Raw genomic sequence first — 12815 nt, 5'->3', positions numbered from 1 at the left:
GGCTGCTGTCCTGTAAACCTCAATCCAGTAGAGAATTCCCTGTGTCAAAAATGGAAATAGAAGAAAACATAGTTCATGCTGTTCCCACTTCCATAGAAAATTCCTTTAAAACAAAACAACAACAACAACAACAAAGCAAGAACTGAGTTTGGGGTTTTTGTTTATTTGTTTGCTTTTCAAAACTAGGAAATGCTTGAATTAATCTTTGCTATACCCATTCATGGCAATGTATTTTTGTCAATAGGAGAAGGATCTGGATATCTTCAGCACTGCCATCACCCTTGTGTCTGTAGAGAAGGGAGCACCCACCTCACATCGTTATCCCTTATAGAAGGATGAAAAAAGTTCTATTTCTGCCTTTTGCTTTCACTAGGGCAACTATCTAGATATAAAACTGGAATCTTACAGTGTTCACTCTAATTCTGTCTCAAATATATCTTTGCTGCTGCCTATGCATTTGCTGTATTGCTTACTGTAACACCAAATTTTTAATAGACCTCATGTGATTGTCTTGATTTTAATGTTTAAATACTGACCATTTAAAAAAAAATAAAAAAGAGAGAGAGAAAGAGGAAGCAGAACAATGATCTTTGACCTAGATCATGGAAGAGGCTGATGATATAAGTAGGGAGTAGAGGCTACTCTCTGGATTCCCAGGTTGGCATTTCACCTTGATAAAATCAACAATTCCCGTTTTCAATGCTTGAGTACGGTGTCTGGCTTCACAGTAAGCCAGTTTCAAAGGTCTGTTTTACTCTCTTCTCTTAGAAGCTCTTAGTGTTTTTTTTTCTTTTTTTTACAGCTCTATCCTATTTAAAGTACATATTTTCTGTTCAGATCCCATTGTAAACGGAGTTCCATTATGAAACTCCTGCTGCTCATATAGTTAGACCAGCCGATGTAAATAATCCGACAGACAGTGTGAACTCTGCTTTGACAAGCTGTAGCAGAGAGCCCCATGCTTGCTTTTGCTTTCATCAGATAAACTCCTTCTCTCTCCTTGTGTTCTATTGGCCACTGGGGGATGTAAAATGAAAAACTACCTGATTGTGAATTATGACAGTAAAAGTTTATAAGCTACTAAAATGAAGTTATAGTACCTAGGAGCTCAGTCAACTGACAACGTTAAATGATACGTTTTAAGACCCGCTTTGAGATAATGCTGCCAAAGGAATGGCACATGCAGAGGTGAAGTGGTGCCATTCAGTGACAGGCAGAAAGGTAACACGGCATGGAACAAACTGTGGAGGAGTTCAGGAAAACTACTGCGCTGATGGCAGTTGTTCCCTGTTAATCCCATGAGAGCTAAAGGTAACACTTTGAGCAGAAATGTATTTACAACTCTGAGATGTGGAGGGAAAAATAAAAATATAAATATCTTGAGGGTAATCCTTTGACTGGAGGCCCTCCCGAGCTGTGAAATTGTTTTTTCTCTCTAGATCTAATTAGGAAAATGTTAAAAATCTAAGAATAGCAATGGATGGCACTTGTGGTCAATTAATGATCGGTTAAGACTATACAGCCTTTGTGCTGCGGTTTGTACCATATAGGCTTGCCAAAAAAGGCTATTTTTCTTACCCTTTTCAGCCCATCCAAATGGTGAGTAGTTACTGTATTCGGAAGGGGGAGGATTTGATGCTGAAGTCTGAGAGAGCAAAGAGAAGTGCTTTGGGGTTCATCTACAGTAATATCTTAGTTCACACCAGAAGTGTGCTTTGGAATTGAACCTCCTGAACATCTCTGAATATTTGTATATTGGTTTGTGTCAAATTGTAATCATTGTGCACAAAAAGTACATTCGATTCGACCAAACAAAAAAAAAAGTCTGTGATGGATGTGTTCCAGCCGTTAATGGGAACTAATCTGATGCAAACTCCTTTCAGTACCATTTTAGTGTGGGTACTGGATTCTCAGCACCATCCTTTTCATGCTGCATACTTACACTTCACTGCTTTGCTGCGTAGACTGTCTTTCTGTCTTCAAGTCAATACACAGCCTGTGTTCTCAAATAATATAGGAGCTTGTCTCTCCCTCAAAACATCACAGTATACTCTAGATTAATTTCTTTTTCCTCTTGGTTTTATTTATTTGCTGTAGTAGTTTATGGTACTTAAAGTACTGAATCTTCAGATGCAGAGATACTGGGGACTTGCTTTTCTGTTAAGAATCTTGATTTCCATAGTTATTTATCATCTATTTTTATATCATTTATAGAAGGTTTGCAATGGTCAACACCACAAGCAGCGTAGTAGCAACGTGAAGCACATAGGAATATACACATGAAAGATTCTGATTATAAATGGGTGGCAATGTCCTCCACTTAGTGGAGTTTCAGCTGCCAAAATGTCTTGGATGCTATCTTGGCAAAAGCCTTGGTAGCAAAATGTCTGTGATTCTTGAAAAGGAATGCAGTAATAATTTGTTGCAGACTCATGGTTAACAAAGGTAAAATAATCAAGGTAGCATCTTGGTAATTGAGTATCATTCAAGGGACTGTGATGTTTTTTTTTTTTTTTTTGACTAATACAAGCATGAGGAGGAGTGAAAAAGGATTTCTGTGGGTGACATTAATTCTAGGTCTTCCTAAAATTTACGCTTTTGACATTCATCTGCTTATGTGCACAGGATAATAAAGAAGTCCATATGAATAGCTGTGGATGTTCACAGCACCTGCTGTTGTTGTCTTGCAAAAATTTATCTCCATGTCTTTCATGTGAACCTCCAAGATAAACTAATTCTGATTTAAATATTTGCTCTACCAGGCAACTGGTTTCCACACTTGTTGCATGAAGGTAAATTAGAGAGATTCTTCTTCTTCTTGGCTTCCTTAATGATGGCAAACACCCTGGGATTCTGGACCATTGCACACAGGTACATGGGAGAAATGAAATTTTGTTTCATTTGCATATATGGAAAGAAATTCTTGCACAGCTTATATGCTAGTATATAATGAAGAATCGGCAGTGATAGATTGACATTATCATTCAAGTTCCAAACTTCAATATTTTTATTCTGCCTTGAAAAGAGATATTGCACAGTAGGAAGATTTAAAAACAAGCAAAGAAAAAAAAAAAAGTGTAACTAGCCTTAAATATTTAAGGAAATTTATTAATATAAAACACTGAATTTGCAGAAGTCCATAAATTTGCTGATAAGGAATTAAGACTATAGCACCAAGATTTTAGCCATGGAATGAATTCCACTGCATGGAATTAACTCAATTGCTATCGTCTCCAAGAGCGTAAATCTCAGTCACAGGAGAGTGGATGAAGGAGTTGCAAGAAGAAAATTGAACGCTGTTGGCCAACATCATAACTAAGAGTTCTGAAGGCTGTTTTTTTTTCCTCTCTCTGAATTAGAAAAACCTTATTTCAATTACTCTGAGAAAATCGTGGTTCCAAAACACTGAGTACTTTGTGCATCATCCTATACATTAATTCCTGCTTTTTTAAATTTGTTAATACTGCCTCAAATCTATGAAAACTGCTACTTATACCTACATCCAATTTGATACTTCTCATTCTTAAATCCTGAAAGTTTCTAGGAGAGTCCTTATCTTTTTTTTCCTTTTTTTCTTTTTTCTTTTTTTTTTTTTTGGTTGCTAGAAAATCAGGACTTGGAAAGACACTATAGCTTTCAAGATACCTAATAAGGCAATGGACAAAATCAATCCCAGAAAAGATTATTGCTTTTTGTTTGGTTGGTTTTTTGCTTGTTTGTTTCAAACTATTACTCTTTCCATCCTCCTTTCAGATACAATGATCTGAGTCAGGAGTACACCAAAGAGTTCAGAGGAAGTCTTCCTGAAGCAAAACCTTTGCAGCATCAAAAAGCTATCAAGTTTTATGACAGTGTCCTAGACTGTTCTCCCATTTTGTCTCCTATGGAGACGACATGATAAAATTTCACTCTTTTTATGAAATGCAATCAGAATTTAATATACCAGCTTCTTAACAATAAATGTCATGGTAAACGTCAACATATTTTTGAATTACTATAATAATAATGTTATTTCTAAGTGAACAATGTAAGCGTCACAGGATTTGCTCTTGTAGGATTCTGTGCTATGTATCATAATGCACATTGGAGACCATGATAGCTCACTGCTTAGCATGATCCATTTAAAAAAAAAAGTTTTTAATCTGTATAGGAAGATATCCACGTATATTTGTACTTAATAATGATTCAAAATGAATAAACTCTTATATACATTTGTTTAGCAAATTATTTCATGACAGCATCATTTAAAAATAATTTACCAGGCAATATTGGATGGTTGAAACTTGCAAATGTGGGAAACATTTTCAACATATTCCTGGCTCTGTTACTTATCTGCTATCCAAACTTCAACAGGTCACTGTAATTTCTGTTTTAGTGAAATACGCACAGCCAGACTAACATTCCTTGCAAATTGCTTTGAGATCTACCAAAACATATACTAGAAATCATGTAGTGGGAACAAATGCATAGAGCCTGTCTTGAAATAATCTGTGCTGAGGTATCAAGTCTTTCTTTTGCTAGAAGCTCCATGGGATTTATCATCACTGAAAGATATGCTGTATGGAGAAGTGCTAGTAGGAGAACTGGAGACTTAGTTTACTAATTGTAGCTAAAATGAAGGGGGTGGAGGGAAAACAGTGGGGGAAAATGTTGGTTATAACTGGAAATAAGGAGCAAATTTATTAGAGAATAGTTTTGCATCTAAAAATCTAAATCGTACTACATTGCCAGAATTAGCTGACTTGAGTTTTGTGAATAATGTTAACCTAGTAATTAATGATATATTTTTTTTTAAAGTCTTATTACTAAAAAGAGAATAAGGGGGGGAAAAAAAAGGCCCTTATGAGGGTGCACATTGAATTCAAAAACTAAAGGAACCCTTTAGTGTAAAAGTGACTATATTGAAAATGGAAGTCAAGTGAGAAAGCTTCTTGATATGAGGAATGCTTTACCAAAGGGGGAACTACATTTAAGGATTTTAATGCACCAAATTGATACAGTAGCTTATGCGCTGAATATATGAAAAAGGCAGCAAAGGAACTATCCTCTTTGTTTAATGGTGTAGCTATAGAACTGAGGTGGGGGAAACAAAATGTAGTAACTATATCTAAGGAAGACCATCAGGACAGCTCAGAGCTGTTAGTTTGATCTTGCTGTATTTAAGGTTTCTGTACGATTTTAAAAGAGAATATTTGAAGTTGTGCGATAAAAGGAAAATGGAATAAAATACCTCAAATATATCAAAGGTAGATTTGCCAGACTACCTTAGTGCTTATGTTTAATGAGAACGCATTTTCTAAACAAAATGTGGTAGAGATATGTGCCCTGATTTCAGAAAAGCATTTTACGTGCATCCCATGGGAAATAACTAGCAAAGATGAGGTAGATGAGGGTCAGGGGAAGAACTACAAGGTGGCTGAGAGACCCCCATATGGCAACAGATATTGTGGAAGGAGTAATTATTTGTGTGGAACACATTTAATATCTTTTTTAAGGGAAAAAAAAAAAAAAAGAGCATTGGTGGAAATGGAAGAAGCATTTGCTTTCATACAAAGCCACACTACAAGCCTGTCTGAAATGATCATCCATGTCTGAGATGTGCTTTCTTACAGGTGTGGGAATGTGTGCAACTTGATGGTAGAGATGAGCTTCTAATCCATTGTTTGCTCTGTGGGAAGTGATGTGTAGGAGGAAGGCTGCCTGGTTGCCTAACCTAAGCTCCTGCCCTTCTGGTAGGAGGCACCCTCTTTCCCTATGCTCTCATGGGCACGAGGCATGTAAGAACGAAAATTGAAGCATGAGCTAATGAGTGTAACTGGGTGGCAGACATTTTACTAAAACAAAAGTTACGTGAATTGAGGACAAGAGAACAAAAAATATATCTTGCTTTTAAGATAAAAGATGAACCTGCTGTTATTGCAAGGGACTTATTTGGTGTATTGGTTGCTGTCGGGAAACTCTTTCTCAGGTCCTTAACAATCACACTCTTATGACGAGAACAGCTTTTGGGTGGATGGCAGAAGGAAAGGGTGACTGCTAGATTCCTTCAGTCTTGCCTAAGTTTTCTAAATCCTATCAGTTTCATTGTCTGCTGGATATGAAGTATTCTGGAGATTCAGTCTTTGACCTGATGGTTTTTCAAGAATATGGGGTAATATATTAAAGGAAGGACAGAATAAAAATGTGCATGTGCATATGATATAAAGCCACAAGCAGCTGTAAAATAATAAGATAGTTGAAGTTCTCGTCTTCAGCATTTTGTTTACCTGTGACAATTTGCATAATAAGAGATAACAGAATATTCAGATTGCCTGTGTTTCAAATCATCTATTTGTGTGGTGTTGCACAAGGTGTAATGCATGTTTTCACTCTTATCGTAATGAGTTATGTTTTTGACATAGTGTGTGGGAAAAAAATCACTTCCTAAGTGAGGTTCCCTTGTCAGGAATAGATGACATCCTCGTTCAGTCGTACGCTGTCTATCAGTTGTCTACCAGCTCTACCAGCTGACCAACTCTCGTCCAAGCTATTTTGGTAGGTGCTGCATTGTGAGGAGGTTGTTATTAATTTTGAATAGCCAGATGTATTACTAGTTACTGCTGGTGTTATGTGGTTTGATTTGTTTGTTTGTTTTTTAGAGTTAGACATGTGTTTTATACTGCATTTTTGTAAGCACGTAGAGGAAAAAAAAAAAAAAACAAGTTCTGTCCCATACAACTCACTGAGCACTTCCGTTATGTTTAAATGCACAGGACAGCATTTTGAGGGGGGTGTGGGTGAAAAGAGCTCGTTGGTAAGGATTAAGATCTCCATCTGTTAAGTTTGCACTGATGATAAAACACATGCTCCCAGTTGGAACAAGATGCATTAAAAGAGCAATTTCACTTCTACTGCCTAGCAACAATGTCATTGAGCACCTGCAATAGTTTAAACATTAAGCATAATTGGCTTTGCTTGACATAAATCTGTAGTTTTGTAAATAAGAGCAGTTGAGTTTCCATGTAATACCAATTAGCTATAAGGAATGCTTTGTTTGCTGAAGCCTGCAGCTTTGCAGAGGAAAGAGGGAGTTGTTAAGACTCACTAGTAGTAGTCAGAAGATAGAACCCAGATCAGGCATTACAGAGGTTTCATGAGTGTCCTTGTGCAAGTTATTTGATCTGAGTCCATTTCCATGCCTGTGAAATGAAGAAAAGCTATCAAAACTCCTTTTTAAATAAAGGACTGTGAATGTGTCAGATTAAAATACTTAACAATAATTTTATAGCATTAAAAAGAACTCTCTGATTCTGTCTTGCCTTTCTTTTTCCTTCTTTTTGTCAGAGTTGTTATTGCTCCCATTAAACTACTGTTTCAACTATTGCTGCTATGTTGACAGTTTTTCTGTATTTTCCAGAATCACTTGCTTTGCTCTATTGAAGGAGAATGAGGTAGGTGACCCATTTCATATTAAAATCAGTCACGTTCAGCTCTTCAGTTTCGGTCGTCTTCTGCAGGATCTGAGTTGGAAAGATTACATAGAAGAAAGTCTTTGTAGAGAACTAGAGCAGAAGTGAGGAACAGAACTAAAGCTTTCACATTTCAGCTTGGTGTCTACTTGCTCAAACATATACTTACTTAGCAAGGGCAAATATAATCCTCCACAGGAAGATTTGAAAGAATGTTTTTATTTAATCTTTCTTAAAAAAAAAAAAAAAAAAAATCCTACACACCATGCCTATGTTTTTAATAGAATAATAGAAGAAAAGAACTTCTTCTCTAGGAAATCTTGTGATAGAAGTAATATTTTATTTCTATTTTTTTTGTTTTTTTTTTAGATTCAGTCTCTCTCCATCTGAATAAAAGTTTCTTTGAGTCAGAGGAGGTTGACATTTGAACCTTATGCAGGCTGCTAACACTGGTGCCAGTTGACTTTTTAAACTTGGTTAATCAGTTCCTATGCGCATTTGCTGTCAGTCTAAAAAGAATTCATCTTATATATTTTTCTATGTTCTGAAGACACTTCATCCCTGCAGAATACTGGATAATGCACATGATGGCTGTCAAACTGTAGATACAATATGCATGTTTTTTTGGAGTATGCATGCCCTCAGAAAATAACAGAAAGCTTCATTAGATAACATATGACTGTATCTTTTGCATACTTTTTAGCTTAAAACAAAAAGATAGTTACTTAACCGAGAGATTAATAGGAGTGTACTCTCCTCCCTTCAAAGACCCAAGATTTTGTATAGAGTCAAAATATGTTAATTCTAATTTTCTAAAACACTTTAAAGTGTTTTAAAGGCTCATCTCTAGAAAATATTTTAGATATTAGCCATACGGTTAGGCTCTTTTCCTGTATGATGTGATGACCTAATGTTTATATGTTCTCTTTAAAACATCTGGAGTAACTTAATGTAGAAAAACTAAGTCAAGGTTTAGAAGAAAGTCTCTTGTACTCTTTTCAGCACAGTATCCTGACTGGATAGAGTTTGAAGGTGAATGTGTGCATGTCTTGACACACGTCTGTTTCATGAAAAAAATATATTTTTTTTCTTTCTTTTTCTTTTTTTTTTCTTTGATCAAATCAGGAGAGGAAATATTTCAAAACCTGAAACACTTAAACAGACAAATAAAGCCCCAAAGCAGTCGACTTTTGATTATATTGGCTTTGTATCCTGGTAAAAAGCATCTTTTTGAAACAAAATCCTGAATGTTTTCATTGTTGTTATGTCATCTGAACTTCAGAAGCAAAAATCTTGATGGGGTTGGGGATAGTAGTCAAGTATCAGTAAAAAGCTTTGCTGTTCGGATGGTTGATGAGTCAAAAATACAAAGATATCATCAGTTTATCTAGCTAGTAGGAAGAGGAAATCTTTGATACTAAACAAAATCTTCAATTCAAAGCAAATTTTGAATAGTAAAGACTGGAAGGGAATGGTACTGTAAGCAATTCGGCATTGCCTCCAATGCTGAAATTCTTTATACAGATTCATGGAGACTTCCTACTGTCTTGAATTGTTGCTTTTTAAATATAAAATATGTCCTGTGACAACTGTAGAAATGTGAGAGATTTAAAACTCTTTTTTATTTTCAATATCTTCCTGGCAGATGATAACCCCTTAAGCCTGTCATTGTTTGTCAAGATTTGCGATTTAGTGCCAATGCTCTTTAGACTTAGACTGTTTGTAAACTGAAATGTAATGGTGGGAATATTACATAAAACCTTAAATGACAAGAGGTCTGTGGTTGTGTTCTGTGAGAAAGGACCAAGGGAATGTATTTAAGGAGGAATTTCATTGCAGAGATCTAAGTGTGCATGTAATGTAGGCGTAACAAAAATAAGATGGTGGTTTCCACAACAGGATGTAGCAAAACTGTTATATAGGGAAGATGGGGCAATAATACCTATTTTTAAATGATGTTATTTAATTGTAGAAGTGTTTTCTATTCCTCTCCTCATGTGAAATAGGAGATTCATGCTTATGATCTATGTGAGAGCAGATCTTATTAAGGTCTCCTCTGTTACAATATACAGATGTTAAAAAGAATAAAAATGGAAGTTATGGAAATTCTAAAGAATCTATTTCTCATATCTTAAAGTTGAACACAGAGTCTTATTGTGCCTGATGAAATTTTTCTTGGGTATAACCTATTCAGCAATTTCAGTGCTTTTGTCAGCTCCAATCTAAATTATCTGTCAACTGATCCTTGCCTTTGCAAAATTTATTCTTTGGTTAATGGTTTAAATTAACTATTTTGTGCCCTGTTATTTGAAACAACAAATGATGCTGTAGAGTTAGTTAACTATATCTAAATCATGGTGGTTTTGTTTTGGCTCTTTTTCTTCATTCCCAATAGCATTTTCAAGACATATTCCTGTGTTTTCAGCGATGGATACACCTACCTTTTGATGTTCTTTAGAAAACAACATTTTCATTTCCATTAAGTGTTTGCAAGAAACAGTCACTCTCAAATAGTTGGGCAGGTGCACTTCTCTCTCTCTCTCTCTCTCTCTCTCTCTCTCTCTCTCTCTCTCTCTCTCTCATTCNTTTTTTTTTTTTTTTTTTTTTTTCTGTTTTTTTGAGATCCTCACGTGGTTCCAACACAGGCTCAGGCATGTAGATGCTTCAGAAATGCTCAGAGTGGCCCAATTTAAATTATCTATTGAATGCTGAAACAGAAATTGCACATGAAATCCCCAAGCTTCTAGGGTCTCTGGCAGGTCACATCCTACCAGTCACTCAAACATTTAGTCAGTGCTACCCCCATGCACCTATGAAACTGAGGCTGTTTGACACCTCTGAGAATATTTCTCATGTTAGATCTGTTGTAAATGAGCACATGGTCCAGAATAATTAATGGTAACACTTCAGTCCTTTTTTGACAGAGTTGTGTTTCTTATGCAGTTTGTGCTGGTCTGTCTATTTAACTGCAATCAGCCATGCCTGAAAGACAGGAAAGAACAAGACGGACAAGTGTGTCAATGAGTGAACCTCTTTTCTGTAATTAGAAATGCACAGGGAATAAATTACTCTCTAATTCAAGCTGTCCAGCTCACACTAATAATAACAACCCAAGAAGCAATCTGTTTATAAAAATTAAAACTGAATTTGTGAGACTCTTTAGTGCAATACAGGATTAACGCTGTAGTCTTGTTCTAGTTTATCATCCTTAAAGGACTCTATCAAAGCATTGCAAATGTTTCAGGCTGGATTACAGAGTGATTTCAGGACTTTTTTTTTTATCACATAAGTCTAGCTAAAACTGCCTTGATCAGAGCTAACTAGCAACTCTAGACCAAATTGTATGTCAAGCTCACTGTAAATGTGAAACAAGTGCCATAGAAATAAGATATGAAATAAGATATGAATTAACTTGATCTAAGAATCCAAGACATTTTTACTTCTGTGGACACCTGAATACTTTTGTAATCAGTTGCCTTTTAACAACTACCTTTTTTTTTTTTTTTTTTTCCCCTCCCTTATTCTCTCATATATTTTGCAATGTGCTTCTGGTAATTTTCTGTAAACACTAACAGGGTTTAGTTGTGTCTTGGTTGAGAAAATATGTAGTTTTGGGTGGGTTTTAAAAATTAAATTTTTAGACTAAAATAAGATTAAATTGGGAGCAGTCAGGTAGAGTATGAAGGATCTGTTTAATTTCACAACCTTAAAGATAATAGCTAAATTCTTGGTTCTCTGGGCTCTTGGACAAAGAGGCTTGAAGACAGCTTGAACTTTAGGACTCAAAATCTCTGACCTAATGGACTTCAATTGTTTTTTGGAGAGTTCTTTTTTCAGAGCAGTCTTCCTTGACTTAAGTTTGGAGTTAAGCAGAAAGGTAACATCTTGCAAGCACAAGAGGAACCAGAGAAATGTCTTTCTAACAAACAGTCTGAGAGTACATAGTCTCCATTTAAAACTGGGAAAGTAATCAAGTCTTGGGATTAGAAATTTTGCTTACCCTCCTTGAGAGCCAAAAGCTGTAAAGAAACTGTTCAGAATTTGAACAGCTGTCATAAAGCATCCCTGACATTTTTAAGCAATCTCAGATCTTTGAATGAGGAGTCATGATAGTAACTCTTATTTTTGGAACACTGAAGTACACACACTGAATTCTCTCTGTCTGATAACATGTCTAAAAAAAAATAACACTAGCTATGAGAAGTCAGTGTAACAGGTATTGATTTTTATTATTTTTATTACAATTAAATAGCAAATCACTTTAGCTGTTGTATTCTTCATACAAACATATGCACTAGGGTCAGTTGTTGATTTTAAAAGAACAGAAGAAATCTAGGGGAGGAACTAAAAGCTATCTAGGATTTCTGATGCGCTTGTATGTATATGTGTGTGTGTACATATATGTACATATACACATTGCTTCAAACAAAGTAGAACAAGCTTGAAAAGATCATTCGGAGTACCTAATTAAATTAAATTAAAGCCATGGAATTCTCAAATTAATTTATTATTCAAATATATTCATGCATTTTTCTCCCCCCAGGGCTTTTCCCCTTAAAATCTGTCTTTTCAGTGCAGCTCTATTTTGTGATCATGTGAAATCTGAACGAAAGAATAGCCATGCTGTGGTCAGATCAGTGATCCTCCTTCAAGTATGTAAGGGAAGAATATAGAGCATAATATCTTTCTGGTAAGTGCTTCCAGGCATTTAGGCTTTGGGAGTTATCCTCGGTTCAAGGTATCTGAATAACTTCTATAACTAATTGTTACTAATTGGCAGTTTAGCATGTTATGGTTGAATGTTCAGTTTAGATATTTGTATTCTGTTTACGTTCACTATATCTCTGCTAGTACTTGCCCTCTTGCAGGTTGTTATGTCCTGTTTTGTGGTTGACGAAGTCAGCTGTGGCTTAGACTTTCATTGATCAGGCTTCCAGAATAGGAGGAAGGCCAAAGAGGTTGAAGAGGAAGGAGGGACAAAACACTTAATCCTGTTATTTTGCGGGTGCAACTATTGCCTTTCCTGTGGGTTGGTAGTTTAACAATTAATGGTACTGAGCTGTGCTAATAAGGGATGAGAGGGTGTAGAGGGTATCCAGAGCTTTCCAAGGTGAAGCCTCTCAGTTTAAGTGTTAAATATGTCATGGGCAATGAAAGCTTGAGTTTTCCTAAGTCTGGAAAAAAAAAAAAAAAAAAAAAAAAAAAAAAAAAAAAAACCTCCTAGTTGACTTGAAATTTGATTTTGACTCCATTAGTAGGAAATTCTTTCCATGACAAATAATATGGTCTTGTTTCTTCTCGTTTCAGTAAAGCAAAAGGCACTTGCTGTATTTTCTGAGGAGGAATTGCAACTGACCTCTTATCACA

The 12815-nt window shown here is 35.7% G+C and overlaps 1 protein-coding gene across 5 annotated transcripts in view; it reads left to right on the top strand.

The window, feature by feature from the left end:
- The window catches only part of SLC15A5 (solute carrier family 15 member 5), a 54264-nt gene that overhangs the window by 29944 nt on the left and 11505 nt on the right, over positions 1 to 12815 (top strand). For 3 of the 5 annotated variants that reach the window (XM_026037117.1, XM_026037115.1, XM_026037116.1), the window contains exons 9-10: positions 2763 to 2871; positions 3754 to 4152. The exons of 1 other annotated variant lie outside the window; for it this stretch is intronic. In XM_026037117.1, the coding sequence (XP_025892902.1) occupies positions 2763 to 2871; positions 3754 to 3898 (254 nt within the window). In that variant the 3' untranslated portion in view covers positions 3899 to 4152. Of the gene's footprint in view, positions 1 to 244; positions 415 to 2762; positions 2872 to 3753; positions 4153 to 12815 lie in introns of those variants that run through there. One more of the 5 variants, XM_026037118.1, reaches the window with a different exon arrangement.

Source organism: Nothoprocta perdicaria, unplaced genomic scaffold (genome assembly GCF_003342845.1).
Source record: "Nothoprocta perdicaria isolate Ctin4 unplaced genomic scaffold, notPer1 scaffold_190, whole genome shotgun sequence".
NCBI classification, from domain to species: domain Eukaryota; kingdom Metazoa; phylum Chordata; class Aves; order Tinamiformes; family Tinamidae; genus Nothoprocta; species Nothoprocta perdicaria.
This window is presented reverse-complemented; position numbering and strand designations above follow the sequence as displayed.